This window comes from Mobula birostris, chromosome 29 (genome assembly GCF_030028105.1).
Source record: "Mobula birostris isolate sMobBir1 chromosome 29, sMobBir1.hap1, whole genome shotgun sequence".
NCBI classification, from domain to species: Eukaryota; Metazoa; Chordata; class Chondrichthyes; order Myliobatiformes; family Myliobatidae; genus Mobula; species Mobula birostris.
This window is the reverse complement of record NC_092398.1, coordinates 22,758,670-22,781,508: the sequence shown is the minus strand read 5'-3', so window position 1 is coordinate 22,781,508 and position 22,839 is coordinate 22,758,670. Positions and strand designations below refer to the sequence as shown.

Sequence of the window (22,839 nt, the reverse complement as noted above, 5' to 3'; positions counted from 1 at the left end):
TGAAATGATCGGACAAAGTCAGCATGGATTTGTGAAAGGAAAATCACGTCTGACGAATCTCATAGAATTTTTTGAGGATGTAACTAGTAGAGTGGATAGGAGAGAACCAGTGGATGTGGTATATTTGGATTTTCAAAAGGCTTTTGACAAGGTCCTACACAGGAGATTAGTGTGTAAACTTAAAGCACACGGTATTGGGGGTAAGGTATTGATGTGGATAGAGAATTGGTTGGCAGACAGGAAGCAAAGAGTTGGAATAAACGGGATCTTTTCAGAACGGTAGGCAGTGACTAGTGGGGTACCGCAAGGCTCAGTGCTGGGACTCCAGTTGTTTTCAATATATATTAATGACTTAGATGAGGGAATTAAATGCAGCATCTCCAAGTTTGCTGATGACATGAAGCTGGGCGGCAGTGTTAGCCGTGAGGAGGATGCTAAGAGGATGCAGGGTGACTTGGATAGGTTAGGTGAGTGGGCAAATTCATGGCAGATGCAATTTAATGTGGATAAATGTGAGGTTATCCACTTTGGTGGCAAAAACAGGAAAACAGATTATTATCTGAATGGTGGCCAATTAGGAAAAGGGGAGGTGCAACGAGACCTGGGTGTCATTATACACCAGTCATTGAAAGTGGGCATGCAGGTACAGCAGGCGGTGAAAAAGGCGAATGGTATGCTGGCATTCATAGCAAGAGGGTTTGAGTACAGGAGAAAGGAGGTACTACTGCAGTTGTACAAGGCATTGGTGAGACCACACCTGGAGTATTGTGTGCAGTTTTGGTCCCCTAATCTGAAGAAAGACATCCTTGCCATAGAGTGAGTACAAAGACGGTTCACCAGATTGATTCCTGGGATGGCAGGACTTTCATATGATGAAAGACTGGATTGACTAGGCTTATAATCGTTGGAATTTAGAAGATTGAGGGGGGATCTTATTGAAACATATAAAATCCTAAAGGGATTGGAGAGGCTAGATGCAGGAAGGTTGTTCCCGATGTTGGGGAAGTCCAGAACGGGGGGTCACAGTTTGAGGATAAAGGGGAAGGCTTTTAGGACCGAGATTAGGAAAAACTTCTTCACACAGAGAGTGGTGAATCTGTGGAATTCTCTGCCACAGGAAACAGTTGAAGCCAGTTCATTGGCTATATTTAACAGGGAGTTAGATATGGCCCTTGTGGCTAAAGGGATCAGTGGGTATGGAGGGAAGGCTGGTACAGGGTTCTGAGTTGGATGATCAGCCATGATCATACTGAATGGCGGTGCAGACTCGAAGGGCCGAATGGCCAACTCCTGCATATATTTTCTATGTTTCTATGTTTCCAGAAGGGTCAGTGTTAGGAATACCTTTCCCTTATAGTGGGAGTTCAATTCCGGTGTCCTCGAGAAAGATTGAACATGCCCCCCGTGAGAGTCAAGAGCTTTCTCTGGGTGCTCCAGTGTCCTCCCACGATCCAAAGACTGGTTAGTAGATTGATTGGTTATTGTAAATGGTCCTGTGATTAGGCTAGGGTTAAATCAGTGGGGTGCTGGGCGGCTCAGCTCAGTGGGCCAGAAGAGGGTGTGCCGCGCTGTGTGTCTAAATATATAAAATTCCCCCACCCACCCCAACACCATAGACTCCAGAGCAGATACTGAGACAGAGATTTGATGCTAAACAGAGTGCTTTATTGATAACACAGGGCAATGGTAGAGCAGGAAGAAAATTCACAAGCGCGTGTTCCGGGTGGTGGGGGTTCCAGTTGAAGACGGTGGCTGCAAAGATACCGGAAGCTGGAAGGAAAGAGGGTGTCAGTTAGAACAGGAGGAGGGGGAAGGAGTGCTACCGAAGCAAGGGGAGAGAATTAACTGGAGATGCGGTACCCCTGGAAGGACAAGGAGGCCTGATGCATCAACACTGAGCCCTCTTCCAGGCTCACCCACACCCGATCTCCCTTCTCCAGCCGTAAGAGGCAGCTACGCTCGGACAGCTGGGTGGCGCCGGGCGGGAGACTGCTGTAGAGGCGCTCGTGGACGGCGTCGTTCTTCACCAAGGCCACGGTGGTGTCGCCTTCTTCCCGCCCGGGCAGGAAGGAAAAGGCGAAGAAGTAGGTGCCCTCTTCGGGGCAGGTGAAGATCCCGGTGTTGGGGTCGTAGCCTCCCTCTCGGTTCAGCTGCACCTGGTCGAAGACAATAGCGTCCCCTGTTTTCGGTGGACCGTTCTTGACACTGCGAGTGGCAGCGAAGAGGACAGCATGGTGACGATCGTGGCTCTCTTCTGTGGGCAGAGAGGGCAGAACGTTAGGATCAAATACAGCTCGGTGGGACTTCTATAACTGGTCACTAGTTTGTTATTGATACGTGGACCGAGACAATTATGATTGAACAGACACCAGCACGGCACTTACGCCTGCCAAGAGATGCCGAGCTAATTAAACTCATAATTAACTGCCTAATTAAACTAATCACTTCTGACAAATAGACCTCCATTCTCCGAACATTCAAATATCGTCCTGCACTCAATGGCCGCTTTATTAGCACAGCTCCACACCTGCTGGTTAATGGGAATATCTAATCAGCCAATCACATGGCAGCAACTCAATGCATAAAAGCATGCAGACGTGGTCAAGAGGTTCATTTGGTGTTCAGACCAAATATCAGACTGGCGAAGAACTGTGATCTGAGTGATTTGACCGTGGAATGATAGTTAGGGCCGGACGCTGGTGGCTTGAGTATTTCAGAATCTGCTTTTCTCCTGTTTATTTTTACACACAACAGTATCTAATGTTTATTGCAAGTAATACAAAAAAAAAGAAAAACACGTTCAGTGATTCAAACTGACAGGAAGGCGACAGCAACTCAAATAACCACAGATTGCAACAGTGACGTGTATAAGGGCATCTTTGTACGCACAACGCTTTGAACGTTGACGCGGATGGCCTACGTGCAGACAGTCAGTGGCCACTTCATGAGGTACAAGAGGTACTGAGTGTATTCTCCGTAGGTAGGTGACCAGAACCGCACAGAGTACTCCAAATTAGACCCCACCAACTGCAACTTTACATCCTAAATTCCGAAGGCCAACACGAAAGAGCAGTCTTCACAACTCAATCCACCTATGATGCTACTATCATGGGATGTACGGGGTGTATGGGGCGTCAGGAAGGGGTAGTACATCTGGTGGGGGAACAGATCGTGGTTTGTCCACCTCTGGTCCCCACCTGGCACTCAGCTCTCACCTGTGGCTCCCCGTAGCTGTTTGCATGCGGCAGCGGCCACACCCCGGGCAACAGTTTCAACAAGCCGACTAAACCAGGTGAGGGTAGCCGACGGGTCTCAAACCCTCAGTGAGATAGGGAGTTGTCTATCCCAGCATGTGAAGACAGACTCCGGCGGATTGAGCGGACGAGACCATTGGAAGGTCCAACAGTCAAGAAGGCGGTCACTGCAAGTGTCGTGGAACACGTAGAGCAGGACAAGACACAGAAGGCGTCCTGATCATCCATTGCATCTAGTCCCATCTCCAGCCGTCTCTACTCTGTCTTGCCACTGGATCCAGATGGGAATTGGGAAGAGAGAGTGAGTCTGACGCTGCGCAACTCTTCCTCACTTAAATCCAAATCAAGCGCTAGTCTCGACACCATCTCCGGCTGGTGGCGCAGTGACATCAGCGCCGGACTCCGGGAGCGAATGTTCCCGAGTTCGAATCCAGTCGGGCCGTTCCCGGGCACACTTTCCATCCGTGCCGGGTTGAGTGTCGAGCAAGCAACTCGACCTCGTAAAAAGTACTAAGGGTGTCGAGGTCTTCATCGATGACGATGGACGAACCTTAATCATGGGATGACCTGAAATGAACGTAATATTTCAGATGCGGTACAACCGGGATTACTTAAAGCTGCAGAATAACGGCCTGACTCTTGACATCAGTGACTTAACCACTAAAGGCACGCATGAAAAATACACTCAGTGCCCACTTTATTAAGTACAGCTGTATACCTGCTCGTTAAGGCAGATATTTAAATAGCCAATCACATGTCTGCAATTCAAAGCATAAAAGCATGAGGACGTGGTCAAGAGGTTCAAACTGCTGTTCAGTCCAAACATTAGAATGCGGAAGCAACGTAATCTAAGTGACAGATTGTGGAATAACTGTCGGTGCCAGATCGGGTGGTTTGAGGATCTCAGAAACCGCTGCTCTCCTGGGATTTTTGTGCGCAAAACATTCACAGAGAATAGTGTCCAAAAAAAAATCCAGTGAGCGGCAGTTCTGTGGGCAAAAAAACACAGTGCCTTGTTAATGAGAGAGGTCAGCGTAGAATGCCCAGACTGGTTCAAGCTGAGAGGAAGGCAACAATAACCCAAATAACCACTCGTTACAACAGTAGCGTGCAGAGGAGTGTCTCTGAATGCACAACATGTCGTTCCTTGAAGTGGATGGGAAGTAGAAGACCACGAACATACACTCAGTGGCCACGTTATTAGGTGCAGGAGGTAACTAATAATGTGGCCACGAAGTGCTACTGCCTGGCTGTTGAACCCAGTGCCTGGACTAAGAAAGACAACACCCTATATATTTGCTTGTCACTCAGACAGTTCAATCCATACACCAATATAGTTGAAGGAATTGCAGAAGATAATGTTGCAGGTACAGGGGAAATGCAGTGCACTAAAGGCCACAATGATGTGGACTAGGAGGACAAAAGTTGATCTTATAGGGTATGAGATGTTAGTTCAAGAATCTAAAAACAGCTGGACAAAATCTGTCCTTGTATCTTCTGTGCCTTCTGTGTGGTAGAAGAGCGTAAAAAGAAAATGAGCGGTGTGAACGGTGTCCTCAATTATTATGGCTGCTTTCCCGAGGCAGTGGGAGCTCTACATGTCAATAAAATTGAGAGAAGACAGAGGAGATTTACTAAAATGTTGCCTGGGTTTCATCTCCTAAGTTACAGAGAAAGGTTGAACAAGTTGGGTCTTTATTCTTTGGAGCATAGAAGGTTGAGGGGGGACTTGATAGAGGTATTTAAAATTATGAGGGGGATAGATAGAGTTGACGTGGATAGGCTTTTTCCATTGAGTGTGGGGGAGATTCAAACAAGAGGACATGAGTTGAGAGTTAATGAGCAAAAGTTTAGGGGTAACATGAGGGGGGAGACTTCTTTGCTCAGAGAGTGGAAGCTGTGTGGAAAGAGCTTCCAGCAGAAGTGGTTGAGGCAGGTTCGATGTTGTCGTTTAAAGTTAAATTGGATAGATATATGGACAAGAAAGGAATGGAGGGTGATGGGCTGAGTGCAGGTCGGTGGGACTAGGCAAGAGTAAGAGTTCGGCACGGACTAGAAGGGCCAAGATGGCCTGTTCCTGTGCTGTAATTGTTATATGGTTATATGGTTCTAGATTGAGTCAGTAGACCAGAGGGCTGGTTTGGTTGAAGAACTGGGCTGTGTTCACGTCTCTCTGCCGTTTGTTGCGGTCTCGGGCCGAACAGTTCAAAGGTTCAAAGGATAATTTTTTAACAGACTATGTATCCATACATAGCTCTGAGATTCATCTTCTCCAGGTATCCATGAAACAAAGAAAGAACATGAAAGTCATCCAAGAATCATAAAGCATGCACACCAACAGCTGCCGTATCAAGTTTTATTGCATCTGGACAGGACGCTTTCTATGGCGGATCTAGATATACAGGTATAGTTATGAGGGTCACGCCAAATTTCTGCAGCCTCCTGAGGATGTAGTGAGCTTTCCTGACCGTAGCGTCCACATGGTTTGACAACAAGTTGCCGCTAATATTTATAGAATGCAAAGCTCCCAACCATCTCCACTTCAGTACCAGTGACAGAGACAGAGGCATGTCCTCTTCTCCACTTGTTGGCCAATATGGAAATGAAGGGCCGAAGGCGTGTTCCCATTAGGCGGCTGAAGCGTCACTCCATGTGCCACCCAAAGCACAGCCACCAATAGCCGCTGTCAAGCCCACCCACCAATCAATGGTAAGATGACCACTGGGGCGGCACGTGATTGGCTGATACTGCCCAAGTGGGAAGGATCAAGCTTTACCCCAAGATCCAATTATTTGGGGATTTCTGAGAAGACACCGACTCAATGGTCTGAATTCTCTCTTTATGCGTTGTCAGGGAAGGCGAGTTCGTGGGGGATGGCGAAGAACAGAAATCCGATTCCTGTTTGTGTAACGTGATTGATTCAATTCCCACAGACTGCCTGGGAATGGGACAATTCCCACTGGGCTGAGCAGGAGTCAAGGAAAGGTGGTGCCCAGTCCACACTTACCGTCCTCCGGGTGATGCCCGAATTCGGGTGAATGGGCCAGCCAGTAATCGTGGTCCTGTAGAGGCAAGAGGTGAGACATGGGTTCCACAGAATCTCCTCAATGGAACAGGTTGTACAGGTCATACAGAGAGTGAGGCTCCTTCCACACCATCCCATCACACACTCCCAGGGTCAGATACAGAGTGAAGCTCCTTCCACACCATCCCATCACACACTCCCGGGGTCAGTCACAAAGTGAAGCTCCATACACGCCGTCCCATCACACACTCCCGGGGTCAGACACAGAGTGAAGCTCCCTCCACACTGCCCCATCACACACTCCCGGAGTCAGACAGAGTGAAGCTCCCTCCACACTGTCCCATCACACACTCCCGGGGTCAGACACAGAGTGAAGCTCGCTCTGCACCATCCCATCACACACTGACTGGGCCAGATACAGAGTGAAGCTCCCTCCACACCGTCCCATCACACACTCTCGAGGTCAGATACAGAGAGAATCTCCCTCCACACCGTCCCATCACACACTCCCGGGGTCAGACACAGAGTGAAGCTCCATCCAAACCGTCCCATCACGCACTCCCAGGGTCAGACACAGAGTGAAGCTCGCTCTGCACCGTCCCATCACACACTCCCGGAGTCAGACACAGTGTGAAACTCCCTCCACACTGTCCCATCACACACTCCCGGTGTCAGACACAGAGTGTAGCTCCATACACACCGTCCCATCACACACTCCCGGGGTCAGACACAGAGTGAAACTCCCTCCACACTGTCCCATCACACACTCCCGGGGTCAGACACAGAGTGAAGCGCCCTCCACACTGTCCCATCACACACTCCTGGGGTTAGACACAGAGTGAAACTCCCTCCACACTGTCCCATCACACACTCCCGGGGTCAAACATAGAGTGAAGCTCCCTCCACACCGTCCCATCACACACTCTCGAGGTCAGATACAGAGAGAACCTCCCTCCACACCGTCCCATCACACACTCCTGGGGTCAGACACAGAGTGAAGCTCCATCCAAACCATCCCATCACGCACTCCCAGGGTCAGATACAGAGTGAAGCTCCCTCCACACCGTCCCATCACACACTCCCGAGGTCAGACACAGAGTGAATCTCCCTTAACACTGTCCCATCACACACTCGAAGGGTCAGACACAGAGTGAAGCTCCCTCCACACCGTCCCATCACACACTGACTGGGCCAGATACAGAGTGAAGCTCCCTCCACACCGTCCCATCACACACTCCCGAGGTCAGATACAGAGAGAATCTCCCTCCACACCATCCCATCACACACTCCCGGGGTCAGACACAGAGTGAAGCTCCATCCAAACCGTCCCATCACGCACTCCCAGGGTCAGATACAGAGTGAAGCTCTTTCCACACCGTCCCATCACACACTCCTGAGGTCAGACACAGAGTGAATCTCCCTTAACACTGTCCCATCACACACTTGAAGGGTCAGACACAGAGTGAAGCTCCCTCCACACTGTCCCATCACACACTGACTGGGCCAGATACAGAGTGAAGCTCCCTCCACACCATCCCATCACACACTCCCGCGGTCAGACACAGAGTGAAGATCCCTCCACACCGTCCCATCAAATACTTCTGAGGTCAAGGAGAGTAATGTTCCCTCCACACCTTCCAATCACAGATTGCCGGGGTCAGACAGAGTGAAGGTCCCTCCACGCCATCCCTTCACACTCCACTGGGTTCACAGAGACTGACATTCTCTCCACACCATCCCATCACTCATAGCCGGGGTCAGACACAAAGTGAATCTCCCTCTGCACTGTCGCATCACACACTCTCGGGGTCAGACACAGAGTGAAGCTCCCTCCACGCCGCCCCATCACACACTCCCGGAGTCAGACACAGAGTGCAACTCCCTCCACACCGTCCCATGAAATACTCTTGGGGTCAAAGAGAATAATGTTCCCTCCACCTCTTCCCATCACAGACTGCCGTGTTTAGACACATAGTGAAGCTCCCTCCACACTGTCCTATCCCTCAGAGCAGGAATCAGAAACGGAGTGAAGCTCCCTCTACACTGTCCCATCACACTCTCCCGGGGTCAGACACACTCCCTCCACACTGTGCTTCACACACTCCTGGTGTAGGGTACAGAGCAGAGCTCCCTTATATTGAGGGCCGGGCAGGAGATAGCATGGTCCCAGCAGACATACTGGACTAGTATGTTGTCTTGCAAGTGCCAGGGTCTAAGATGTCAGAGTGGTTGCCGAACATTCTGGAGGGGCAGGTTGAACAGAGGTCATTTTACACATTAGTATAATTGAAACAGGTAGAACAAGGGATAAGGTCCTACCAAAGGAGTTGGGAAAAAGGTTAAGCAGCAGGCCTCAGAGGAGGTGATCTCTGGGTTCCTTTTGGTACCACATAGCGGCAAATTCCGAAGTAGAACGATGGGTCAGATGAACGTGTGGCTGAGGTGCTGATGGAAGGGGAAGGGAACGGGTTCTTGGGTCATTGGGGTCTCTTCTGGGACAAGGGTGACTTGTACAAGAGGGACATGGTGCACTTGAACCAGAGAGGAACCGAGGGTATTGCTGGGAAATCTGCCTGTGCTACACGGGAGGATCTAAACTAGATTGGCAGCAGGTGGAACTCTGACCAAACCAGGGGATAATGTAGTAGCCAGCGAGAGTAACTTCGATAATCTATGTTGTATTTGACTGTTTAATTGTTAGATTGTTCTATTTAATTGTTGATTTCTTTGCTGTTTAACAATTAATTGTCTGTCTGTATTTTAATTAGTTCTTATTTGTATGTAAGAGTTTCATATCCCCCCCTGGTGGTTATATTGTTGTAATTCCGGAAGCTTGTCTTGGAACTCCTTTAGCAAAATACGTGCTTTCTCTTTGGTTAACTCTTATCTACAAATTTGAAAATAATTTCTTTATCTATGGGCATAAAAATAGCTACTCCACGCAGGGCACCATGTCTCTCTCTTCACTTAGTGGATCTCAGTCACTTCCTGTTTTCAATTTTCTTTTGTCCGATCGATAAAACGATCTTGAAGCAACAAGTTTTCTGCCTCTTTCCTGACTTCTGAAAGAAATTTGGATTAAAATCATCAGGATCCAACCTCAGGATTGTCTGGAAAAGAGTAACTGGAGAGAAAGAGACCCTCAGTGAAGGTGTATTTATTTCAATGCCCGGGGAATAACAGGAAGGGTGGTCAAACCCAGCGTGGGTCGACTCCGGAGGACAGAGTGTTTAAGCATGACGGAAATCGAATAAGAGAAAGGAAGGACTGGCGGCTCAATGTTCCGGAATGTTGGTGTGACAGAAGTACAGGTAAGCAAAGAGGGATGTTGCTTTTAGATAAGAAGATGTGACAACGAGCGGGGATATTATGTAGAGAGGTTGTGCTGGTTGAACTCAGAAACTAGAAGGGGAGGGTCATTCTATTGGAGCTGTTTTATAGACACCTGCCTCCGAGTAGATAGCGACAACTTGCAGAAAAGGTGTGTGGAGAAATTACTGAAAATTAGACCATAATTCACCGTAGCAGAATTAGGCCATTCTGCCCATCGCGTCTGCTGAACCTGTCCATCATGGCTGATCTATTATCCCTCTCTCTTTCATTCTCCCGGTAACCGTCGGTGCCCTGACGAATCAAAAAACTATCAACCTCTTTTTTAAATATACCCCATGACGGCCTCCGCAGCGGTCTGCGGTAATGAATTCCACAGATTCGCCACCCTCTGGCTAAAGAAATTCCTCATCACCTCCGTTTTACAGCGACGTTCTCCTATTGTGACATTGTGCGCTCTGGCCCTAAGCTCCCCAACTAATGGGCACAACCTCTCCGCATCCACTCTAAGCATTTCAATATTCCATAGTTTTCAGTGAGATTCCCCTCATTCTTCTAAACTCCGGAGGTTACAGGTCCAGTCCTCATATGTTAACCGTTTCACCTCCGGGATCATGGTTGTGAACCTCCTCTGGACCCTCTCTAATGCCAGCACATGCTTTCTCAGATAACGGGGCCCAAAACTGCGTCAAGTGTAGTCTGCCCAATGTCAGATAAAGCCCCAGCACTACCTCCTTCCTTTTAGAATCTAATCCTCCCAGAATCAATGATAACGTTCCCTTTGTTTCTCTCACCACCATCCCAACCAGCAAGTTAACCTTTAAGCAAATAAAAATCAGAATGTGAATCAGGTTTATTATCACCGGCATGTGATGTGATATTTGTTAGCTGAGCAGTAGCAGTTCAATGCAATACATAATCTAGCAGAGAGAGGGAATAAATAAAATAAAACATAATAATAAATAAGCAATTAAATCGATTACGTATATTGAATAAATTATTTTAAAATGGGTAAAAACAGGAATACTGTATATTTAAAAAAGTGTGGTAGTGTCCACTTAGGAATCAGATGGTAGAGGGGAAGAAGCTGATCCTGAATCGCTGAGTGCATGCCTTCAGGCTCCTGTATCTCCTACCTGATGGTAACAGTGAGAAAAGGGCATGCTCTGGGTGCTAGGGGTCTTTAATAATGGATTCTGCCTTTCTGAGACACTGACCCTTAAAGATATCCTGGGTACTTTGTAGGCTAGTGCCCAAGATGGAGCTGACTAGATTTACAACCTTCTGCAGCTTCTTTCGGTCCTGTGCAGTAGCCCCTCCAAACCAGACAGTGACGCAGCCTGTCAGAATGCTCTCCACGGTACAACTATAGAAGTTTTTGAGTGCATTTGTTGACATGCCAAATCGCTTCAAACTCCTAATAAAGTATATTAGACTGAATCAGGTTGTGTTTGTGGGAAATTTTTAACTCCCTGGTATTCACTGTGTTAGAATTTATGAAATACAGTGGCGTGCAAAAGTTTGGGCACACCTTGTCAACATTTCTGTTACTGTGAATAGCTAAGCGAGTCAAAAGTGACCTGATTTCCAAAAGGCAGCAAGTTAAAGATGGCACATTGCTTTAATAGTTTAAGCAAGAAAACTTTTTTATTTCCATCTTTTACAGTTTCAGAATAACAAAAAAGGAAAAGGGCCCAAAACAAAAGTTTGGGCACCCTGCATGGCAGTACTTAGTAACACCCCCTTCGGCAAGTGTCACAGCTTGAAAACGCTTTTTGTAGCCAGCTAAGAGCCTTTCAATTCTTGTTTGGGAGATTTTCACCCATTCTTCCTTGCAAAAGGCTTCTAGTTCTGTGAGATTCTTGGGCCGTCTTGCATGCATTGCTCTTGTGAGGTCTATCCACAGATTCTCGATGATGTTTGGGTCAGGGGACTGTGAGGGCCGGGGCAAAACCTTCAGCTTGTGCCTCTTGAGGTAGTCCATTGTGGATTTTGAGGTGTATTTCGGTTCATTATCCTGTTGTAGAAGCCATCCTCCTTTCATCTTTGGCTTTTTTACAGACGGTGTGATGTTTACTTCCAGAATTTGCTGGTATTTAATTGAATTCATTCTTCCCTCTACCAGTGAAATGTTCCCCATACCACTGGCTACAACACAACCCCAAAGCATGATCGATCCACCCCCATGCTTAACAGTTGGAGAGGGGTTCTTTCCATGAAATTCTGCACCCTTTTTTCTCCAAACATACCTTTGCTCATTGCAGCCAAAAAGTTCTATTTTAACTTCACCAGTCCACAGGACTTGTTTCCAAAATACATCAGGCTTGTTTAGATGTTCCTTTGAAACTTTTGAATAGAACTTTTTGGCCACAATGAGCAAATGTATGTTTGGAGAAAAAAGGGTGCAGATTAAATACCAGCAAATTCTGGAAGTAAACATCACACCATCTGTAAAAAAGCCGAAGATGAAAAGAGGATGGCTTCTACAATAGGATAATGAACCGAAACACACCTCAAAATCCACAATGGACTACCTCAAGAGGTGCAAGCTGAAGGTTTTGCCATGGCCCTCACAGTCCCCTGACCTAAACATCATCGAAAATCTGTGGATAGACTTCACAAGAGCAGTGCATGCAAGACGGCCCATGAATCTCACAGAACTAGAAGCCTTTTGCAAGGAAGAATGGGTGAAAATCCCCCAGACAAGAATTGAAAGGCTCTTAGCTGGCTACGAAAAGCGTTTTCAAGCTGTGACACTTGCCAAAGGGGGTGTTACTAAGTACTGCCATGCAGGGTGCCCAAACTTTTGCTTCGGGCCCTTTTCCTTTTTTGTTATTCTGAAACTGTAAAAGATGGAAATAAAAAAGTTTTCTTGCTTAAAATATTAAAGCAATGTGTCATCTTTAACTTTATGCCTTTTGGAAATCAGCTCATCTTTTACTCGCTTAGCTATTTAGAGTAACAGAACTTTTGACCGGGGTGCCCAAACTCTTGCATTTCATTGTACATCCAGGAAAGTCTTTAGAATCAGAACACAAGGGACCTTCGAGAGTACGTACGACACTGGACCTCCTGCTGGGAATGAAATAGGACAAGTGACAAAAGTGTCTGACGGTGGTGCCTCAAAAAGGACATCCATCACCCAGGACATTATCAGTTCTCATTTCTACCATCGGATAGGAGATTTGGGAGCAGCTTCTTCCCCTCCGCCATCAGATTTCTGAACGGACGATGAACCAACTATGAACACTACCTCACTATTTTTGCTCTCTATTTGCAATACTTATTTAATTTAATGTCTATAGTACTGTGTAAATGTGTTAAGCACCTCTATATCTGCAGTACCTAAGACTTTTACAAGGCACTGTAATAATTTTATGTATTGCATTGTACTGCGAAAGAGAAACACAAATTTCAGGACATATGTGAGTGATGATAAACCTGATTCTGACATGGGTTTATATTGTGGACTGAGAGTGGGAAGGGGGCAGGGAGAGGGGAATCAGGTTTGGAAAAAGAGGAAGGGAGAGGGGAGGGAGCGGGAAGCACCAGAGGGACATTCTGTAATGATCAATAAACCAGTTGTTTGGAATCAAATGACCTTGCCTGGTGTCTCAGGGCTGGGTGTGTCTACGCCCGCACCCCTGGCACTCGCTCTCTGCCGCTTGTCCCACACCCCTCCCACGGCGCTCCACCCTCGCCATTCCTAACATTCTTCACTCCCGCCAGTTAGACTAACTCGTTCCCCCTCCACGTTGACAAACACAGTACTGTGCAAAAGTCTAGGACAGCATTGGCTATGCACGGTATGTGAGCCTAAGACTGAACATTTCTTATTGTAATCTATAGTTTGTTTTTATGCATTGCAATGTACTCATGAAGCAAATCAGCAACTTTCAGCAAATACAGCATGTGATCGCTTTAAACCTGATTGTGATCCTGATTCTCTTTCTGTTCCCACTGCGCACTTCGGATCCAGATAACAGAGTGAACTGCCTCTATCCTATCACACATTCTGAGAGACCGACAGACACAGAGTGAAGCTCGCTCCACGCCGTCCCATCACACACCCCCGGGGTCAGACACAGAGTGAAGCTCCCTCCACGCCGTCCCATCACACACTTCCGGGGTCAGACACAGAGTGAAACTCCCTCCACGCCGTCCCATCACACATTCCCGGGGTCAGACACAGAGTGAAACTCCCTCCACGCCGTCCCATCACACATTCCCGGGGTCAGACACAGAGTGAAACTCCCTCCACGCCGTCCCATCACACAATCCCGGGGTCAGACACAGAGTGAAGCTCCCTCCACACCGTCCCATCACACACTCCCGGGGTCAGACACAGAGTAAAACTCCCTCCACACTTTCCCATCACACACTCCCGGGGTCAGACACAAGGTGGAGCTGTTCTGATTGAACTGGGAGAAATCGAGGGGAAACTGCTGCGCAAAGTTGGTGTGATACCTTGGAAGTGATACGGCGGGTCTCTTGGACATCTGAGTGGCGGTCTTAGCGTGGAGGCTCCGTCTGGAGTTTTTCTGCCAACTTGCTATTTGCTCAGCTCTGCGGCCGCTGGCAACTGATCAGGAAACCGACTCACTCTGAAAGCAGGAGAGGAGCACCGGTGCTCCCCCACTAACATCGGGGCAGCATCCCTTCCCTTTGTGTGGTCATGTTTCCCGTGGTCATGTACGTCTCGACCTTGTACGGCTTGAGAGTCCTTCGGGACCGATGGGGTCTTTCCCGGCTTTGGAATTTCAGGCGCCGTGTCAAAAAAGGTATATTGTCGAGTGTGAGCGCCTCCTACCACCCCAGCAAAAGAAGATTCCAACCGTTCAGGAGGAGTCTGGATCGCCTGTTACGTGTTTCAGCCTCTCGGGACACAGAATATTGGGGCAGCCGGACCGATGGGATTTGCTGACGCCTCAGGAGCTCTCGGAGTTTATTAGCGTCAGCGCTGCATATGTCTCTTGCTTCGGACTGTAGTGTCATCATGCCGGACCTGTCTCCTGGGAGTCGGAGACCTCCGGGCATTTATGTAAATACGACTGCCTCTCCGCCCTCGGATAATGCTCTGTTTCGGGTGGTGGATGGTGAACGCGGGGTGCAATGTATTTTCTGCCCTGGAATAACTCTGGAACAACTCTGGAACAGAGGCCATGAAGGACTTGGTTGGGAGCCGGTATATCGGCCTCTGGGAAAGAGTTCGGACAGGCAATGTTTTATCTGGGGACTGATGAGTTGGTGCACCGGGCACTCAGTAGGGGCTTCACGGTCAGAGAAATCAGCTGGCACGAGAGGACGAGGTTGAGGGCTGACATACTGTCCGGCACAGGGGGGTTAGACAATCCAATCAGCAGTACTGGAGCTCTCAGCGCCCGCCGTGCCATGCCTGCTGGAAGGAGGGGCTGCCGCAACACCCCGGCCCAAGGAGTCCATCTCTGGCACCAGTGCCCCAGCTGCCCCTGCCCTTGCCCCTGTTTCATCATGTGCTCCTGCCCCTGTGGCTCAGCCGGGGGGATTTGAGGCTACGTGGAGGGAGGGCATGCCAGGGGACGGGGAGGAGCCTCCGCGGGGCAGGAAGACGAAGAAGACATCCAAACACCCTAGGAAGGTGGCCCCTGAGAACGCAGAGCTCAGACCCACTCCTGTGCCCTGTGCCGAGAAACCGGCTTGCCTTGCAGTGCAGCGGGAGGCTCAGGGAGGTGCGCAGGCCGACGGTGCGAACGAAGCTGAGAGTGCCGCTGCATTGGTGACTCCTGCACCTGTGTGCTCCTCCGGCCTAAAGAGAAAAAGGAGATCTTCCTCCAAGAAGGCAGGGAATGTAGTCGTGGGGTAGATAGCCAGGTGGAGGTCGGTCCTAAACCTGAATCCCCAGATGTGGCCTCGAGCCCTATGGTGGGTGGAGCGTTTGTGCAGGAAGGTGTTGTTGGCCCTGATCTCCCAACTGGGACAACCTTGGAGCACGCCACCCAGGACTTAATAGTTAGTGCCTCCCTGGAGGCAAATGCACCAGGTAAGGTTGGCGGAGCAGAGACCAGCTTCTCTCACTCTCGGGATCAGGCTGCCGGTAGACCCCTGGAACTGGAGTTGGCGGGGTCGACCTCGTGCCTGGCTCCTGAAGAGGAGGATCTACTTTGCATGCCGACCCATCAACGCTTGATCCACAGTGAGTTCCCGGGGATGATCCCTCCATTGGCGGAACTGTGGGTAAGGCTGACGCGACGGTGGAGTAGGCAGGGAGCGGGGTACCCCCTGCGCAGTGTGGGTTATAAGAGCTGCCGTCTGCTAGTGCACACGGGGAGGAAGGTAGGGGCGCTATGTGTAGTGAAAGGGTGAAGGGAGACTCGTTTGATAGCGAGACAATGGACATCCTCGCCCCTCCTGAGAAATCCCCGTTGATACATGTGGAGGAGATTAAAGCGTTTATTCTGACCTCGGAGTGTGCAACGCATCGGCAGAAACTAGCCTCTCTGAGCTGCCCGAGCACGCCGAGGCTGACTGAGACGTTCTGTGACTGAGACACAGAGTGAGGCTCCCTCTACACTGTCCAATCACATAGTCCCTGTGAGAGACACAGAGTGAAGCTCCCTGTTTACCTTACCATCACACAATCCTGGTGTCAGACAGAGAGTGAGGCTCCCTCCAATCTGGCACATCACACACTCGAGGGATCAGACACAGAGTGAGGTTCCCTCCACACATTCCGATCACACGCTCCGGGAGTGAGACAGAGTGAAGCCCCTACACAATGTCACGTCAAACAATCGCAGGGTCAGACACAGAGTGACGCTCCCTCTACTCTGTCCTGTCACAGAGTCCCGGTGTTATACACAGAGTGACACACTGTCCGATCACACACCCTTACGCTCAGACACCAAGTGGGACACAGAGCTGAGCTTCCCCCACACCATGGCATCACACAAGCACCGGAGTAGACACAGAGTGAAGCTCCCTCCACACGTCCCATGACACACATCGGGTATCAGACACAGAGTGAAGCTCCCTTCACACCGTTCCATCACACAGTTCCAGGGTTAATCACGCGAAGAAACTCCATCCACACTGTCCATCTCACACTCCTTGGGTCCAACACAGAGTCAGATTCCCACACCACTGCCCAATCATACACTACCATGGTCAGTCCAGAGTGCATCTCCCTCAACACCATTGCATCACACACTCCCGGAGTCTGACACAGAATGAGGCTCCCTCCACACCGACCCATCACACACTCCCAGGGTCAGACAAAAGGGTGAAGCTCCATCTACACTGGCCCATCGCACACTCCCGGGATCAGACACAGAGTGCAGCTCCCTCTTTACCATCCCATCACACAGAACTGGGGTTATACACACAAAGAAGCTCCATCTACACTGGCCCATCCCACACTCGTGAGGTCCAACACAGAGTGAGGTTTCCTCCACACCGTCCCATCACATACTCCCAGAGTCAGACACAGAGTGAAGCTCCCTCCACACCATCCCATCACACACTCATAGGGTCAGACACAGAGTGAAGCTCCCTCCACACCGTCCCATCACACACTCATGGGGTCAGACACAGAGTGAAGCTCCCTCCACGCTGTCCTATCACACATTCATGGAGTCAGACACAGAGTGAAGCTCCCTCCACATCATCCCATCACACACAGAGTGAAGCGCCCTCTACAATGTCCCATCACACACTCCTGGAGTTGGACATCGGGTGAAGCTCGCTCTGTGCTGTTCCTGCTCCCTCCGATCCCGCGCCATCAGTGGTTATCTCCAAACCTTCTGATAATGCTTGTCTTTCAAGTCAGGGGGATGCGAATATGCCACTTTGATGGACATCGAGATGCTGAGAATGAACAGAACCGCCTGGTGGAAAAAGAGGACAATAAGTTAAGTGTCAGCAATGAACCCCCATCCCTTCCTCCCTGATCATCTGCCATCCTTTGGCAAGGACTCTGATATTCACCTTGACCCAGAAATCCATCGCGACCACTTCTAGCTCGTCCTCGCCCTCCAATGTGTCCTGCCTTCACTCCTGTGCCCTTTAAATAGTTACAGTGAGGCCTGGAGCAGGAACAGGAGCTGAAGCAACTTCCTCAGAACCCCGCCCACACACAGACACACACGCACACAACCTCTGTACGGGAACCCGACCGATCAAGGTGTTTCATATTTCTTCCCTTGGGCTCAGATTGTGCCTCCGCTCTGCCAAGACTCCGCCTGCCTTTGTTTCCATGTAATGCATGCTTTGTGGAGCTGATGGTGCAGCTTCCCTGTCCTGTTTGGGAGAGGCAGAAGATGCTTGGAAATTTTGTTCTTTTGCAATAGAAAGGCTCATAGAGTCAGAGATAGGTTCACCACAGAAACAGTTATCTTTGGCCCATCTAGTCCATGCCAAAGCCAACTACTCCCATCAACCTGCTCCCAGACCACAGGCCTCCATATCCCTTTCATCCATATATCTACCCAAACTTCGCTTGAACATTGACATTGATCTCGCATGCACCATTTGTGCTGGCAGCTCGTTCCACATTCTGACTGAAGAGGCTCCCCCTCATTTTCACCTCTCAACCTTAACCCATCACCTCTGGTTGCAGTCCCACCCAACCTCAGTGGAAAAAGCCTGCTTGCATCTACCCTATCTGTACCCTCATAATTTTGTACACCCCTATGAAATCTCCTCTCAATCTTCTGTTTTCTCAGGAATAAAGTCGGAATCTGTTCAATTTTTCCTTACACCTCCGGTCCTCCAGACCCGGCAAATCCTTGTAAGTTTTCTTTGTGCTTGGTCAACCTTATTTACAATTTTATGGTGGTCAGGTGACCAAAACTCCACACAACGCTCCAAATTAGGCCTCACAAAGGTCTTCAACATTATATCCCATCTGGTGTACTCAGTACTTTGATTTACGAAGGCCAATGTGCCGAAAGCTTTCTTTACAAACATATCAACGGTGAAGTCCATACTGGCTCAGGAATGTCCCTTCGGCCCTGCAGGGCTCTGCAAGCCCATTCATTGTCCCAGATTCTACTCCTCACCCAAGATCACCCTGGCGTGGGACCTATGGTCCCTGTGAGGCTCAGGTCAGGAAATCAAAGGAGCTGGACACCTCCGCTAGCCCGCACGCAAGGTGTACAACCTGATTTCCCCCCCCCCCCGCCCCCCAATCAGGGTCATGTAAAGCCATGGGAGCAGGTGGTGGATGGTTGTATAACCAGCCAGTGCATATCACAAGTCCTGGTTTTGCGACTACTGACGCCAGGCGGTGTATTGATAATGGCCGGTGTCACCTTGTAAAGGCACTGCTCAGAAGAAGGCAATGGGCAAACCACTAATGCAGAAAAAGTTGCCAAGAACAATGATGGTCATGGAAAGACCATGACCGCCCACGTCATATGACAAGGCACATAATGATGATAATGGGCATGATGTGTGATAAAGATGAACTCAGTCTCTCAATCTACCTTGTCAAGGCCTTGACAGTTCACTTGCCTACCCATACTCCACTTTCTCCTTAACACACATATCACATCCAAGGGTCAGCCATGATCTTATTGAATGGTGGAGCAGGCTTGACGAGCCAGATGGCCGACCCCTGCTCCTATTTCTTAAATTTTTATGTTAGAGTACTGATTACAGCTGGGGTCACCCATCTTGTAGCGACACTGCCCAGAAGTAGACGATGTCAAACCACTTCAGTGGAAAAATTTGCCAACAACAGTCATTGTCATAGAAAGACGATGATTTCCCACATCATCCCACAAGGCACATTAGATTAGATTAGATTATGAGGACACGCAGCCCACTTTTATTGTCATTTAGTAATGCATGCATTAAGAAATGATACAATGTTTTTCCAGAATGATATCACAGAAACACATGGGAAATCAACTGAAAAACTGACAAAACCACATAATTATAACATATAGTTACAACAGTGCAAAGCAATACCGTGATTTGATAAGAACAGACCATGGGCACGGTAAAAAGTCTCAAAGTCTCCCAAAAGTCCCATTGTCTCACACAGACTGTGAACCTCTAGCGCCGCAAACTTGCCGATGCAGCATCCCAGAAGCATCCAATCACAGTCCGACTCCGAGTCCGTCCGAAAACTCCGAGCCTCCAACCAGCTCTCCGACACCGAGCACCGAGCACCATCCCCACCGAGCGCTTCGACCCCGGCCCCAGCAACCGGCAATAGGCAAAGCAGAGGATCTGGGGCCTTCCCCTCCAGAGAATCTCGGTCGCACAGTAGCAGCGGCAGCGAAGCGGGCATTTCAGAAGTTTCTCCAGGTGTTCCTCCGTGCTTCTCACGGCTGTCTCCATCAAATCCGGATTGTGCACGGCCCCTGGTTAACACATTACGATATCATTCGGAACGGTCACGCTGTCATCTTCTCCTCCCTCATGATGAGTACTTGCTCTGTAACACACATGCCACAACAGGAGTTGGTTTAAAAAAAATTTTTTTCAGGGAGCATATGGATTTTATTTTCTTGGTGTAACCTCGTGGGTACGCAGTGTTCCTTGGACTGCTTACATTTCATGTCTAATTGTTTGTCTTTAGACCGGCTCTTGGTTTTCACTTTATTTTGCTGGTGTCTCATTTGTGATTATTGGGCTCTCTTTGTATGTATCACTTTTGTTTAACACGGGATAATTGAATTAGCACAGGATTTTCAATTTCCATTCTTCAAGATTTAGAAACTGAGTACAAATGAAAATCATTAACAAAATATTTTTAGCTGAGTTGGACTACAGCAAAGCATCAGCACCATTATACAATCGCTCCTTCTCACACCTTGTGGAGCAGCGGGCCGCATTTCTTCCAGTTTTTTTTTCCCAGATTGAAGATTCAGGATTTAAAGAGCAGGATTCAAGATCCCGCATTTGGGATGTGGGATTTGGCATTCAAGATCTGGGATTCGTCATTGTTCAGCTCACAAATGTAAAGGAGAACGAAATGATTGTTGCTCCAGATCCTATACAGTACAAAAAAATGCAACAACACAATAAATGTAAACAGAAAGGCAATGCTATAAAACACACAAGTGGCTTACATGGAATGACTGAATGTACATAAAGTGACGCGAGGAGATGTATACTATATATAGTGGTGGTTGGGGGAAGGACTGGTGTGGTGGGTTAATGAGTAGAGGAGTTAATTAGCCTGATGGCTTGGGGAAGTAACTGAGTTTGAGTCCGCCTGTCCTGGTGTGGATACTATTAGCCTCTTTCCTGATAGGAGTGGGCCAAACAGTCAATGAACAGGGTCGATGGGATCTTTTGCGATATTGCTGGCCTTGTTCTATCAACTTTCTGTGTTTGTGTTCATGACAGTGACTAGGCTGGTGCCAGATATGCGTTGGGCAGTTTTGACGAGTTTCCAGTCGGCCGCAGTGCAGTTTCCACACCAGTGTTAGGATACTCTCCAATGCGCAACTGTCGAAGGCCATAAATACTGATTGCATAGGCCAGCTTTCTGCAGCCTCCTCAGAATGTAAATCTGTTGGTGAGATTCCTTGAGTGTGGAGGATGTGTTCTGGGACCTTGAGGGGTTGCGTGTGATGTGCTCTCCCCGATGTTTGAAACCGCTGGCAGTTTCCACTGCAGTGTCGCCGCTGTGAGGGTTATGCGGAAGGAAGTGACGCTTCTGAAAGACCTTCCCTGTGCACGGTGGGTGAACACACCTCTTCGGGGCTGCTGGAGAACAGGGTTCGATTCCGGCCTCCGCTTCTCTGGAGCGTGTGTGCGTGTGCATGTGCGTGTGTGCGTGTGTGTGTGTATAGCAAGCGGTCTGTGTCACCACCCTCCTTTATAGCTGTGAAGCTTGGGTAAGCTACAGCCGTCACATCAAGTCCTTTGATTGCTTCCACATAAACTGTCTCCGGCGCATCCTAGGAATTACCTGGCGTGAGCGGGTGCCTCACACTGAAATACTTGTAAAGATCAACTGCAGGAGTATCGAGGCTGTGATCACCCAGCGTCAGCTGCAGTGGCTGGGGCACGTGATAAGGATGCCCCCATGTCGGCTACCCCGCAGAGTGTTATACGGCCAGCTACATCACGGTCGACGCTCAGCTGGAGGGCTGAAGAAGTGCTATAAGGATCAGATGAAGAATGCCTTAAGGAAGTGCAAGATCAGACCCGAGGACCCGGAGGAGGTTGCTGCTGACCGTACCACTTGGCGACAGCTGTGTCGGGACAGGGTTCGTATTCTGGAGATGGAAAGAACAACCAGAAGACAGCAGAAGAGAGCCAGGAGAAATGCAGCCAGGGTTGTCACCACTACCACATATACATCTCCCACCTGCAATAGAGCTTGTGGGTCCAGGATCGGACTGTATAGTCATTGAAGATCTCACCGTTAAAGGAGTGGACGTCGTCATTGGATTTCGATGGACAACCGAAGAAGAGTGTGTGTGTGTGTGTGTGTTTGTGTGTGTGTGTGTGTGTGTGTGTGTGTGAGAGAGAGAGAGAGAGCGTGTGTGTGGTATGTGAGAGAGAGAGCGTGTGTGTGTGTGTGTGTGTGTGTGTGTGTGTGTGTGTGTGTGTGTGTGTAGTTTATAAGTTTTCCATGTGACCCCGTGGCCTGTTCTAGCTTCCTCCCATGTCCCAAAGAACATCGATTGGCAGCTGTAAATTGCACACACCCAGCCACACCACACACGCACACACCCTTACTGAGGGGTCCCTGGAATGAAATGGTTTACGAATGAGGAGCGTTTGATGGCTCTTACTGCAATTTAAAAGGACGGTGGGGAGGGGGGGGGTCTCATTGAAACCTATCAAATATTGAAAGGGCTAGACAAAGTGGAAATGGAGAAGACAGTTTCAATAATGGAGAATTCTCAGACCAGAAAGCACAGAAGCACAGCCTCAGAATACAAGGATGCCCCTTTGGAACAGATGTGGGAAGTAATTTACTGAGGCAGAGGGTGGTGAATCTGTAGGAGTCATTGCCACGGACAGCAGTGGACGCCAAATCCTTTAACTATATTTTTAAAGCGGAGGTTGATAGCTCTCTCTGTATCCCCAGGTTTATTCTTTGTGCCAGTGAATGTTAATTGGCAGTCGTAAATTGCCCACAACCCCTCTGAACGTTTGGAGCTGGAGTGGGTCACCGGTTGAGCCCGTACCCTGTCGACCTCCTTTTTCTGCAGCACACTCCCCCACTCCACAACCGAGTAGAGGAATCAGAGGAGCACTGACTGGCAAGCAAGATGAAGAGGT

General features: G+C 49.0%; 1 protein-coding gene across 1 annotated transcript; it reads right to left on the bottom strand.

Annotated features, from left to right (window-relative positions):
* Positions 1-1,684: 1,684 nt before the first annotated feature.
* LOC140190194 (cerebellin-3-like) lies at positions 1,685-17,609 on the bottom strand. The gene is made up of 4 exons (XM_072246713.1): positions 17,572-17,609; positions 17,385-17,471; positions 6,262-6,316; positions 1,685-2,254 (listed from the first exon to the last, which is right to left on the bottom strand). Exons 1-4 carry the CDS (start codon positions 17,587-17,589, stop codon positions 1,842-1,844), a joined length of 573 nt encoding a protein of 190 aa, XP_072102814.1. The 5' UTR covers positions 17,590-17,609; the 3' UTR covers positions 1,685-1,841.
* Between the last annotated feature and the right edge of the window lie 5,230 nt (positions 17,610-22,839).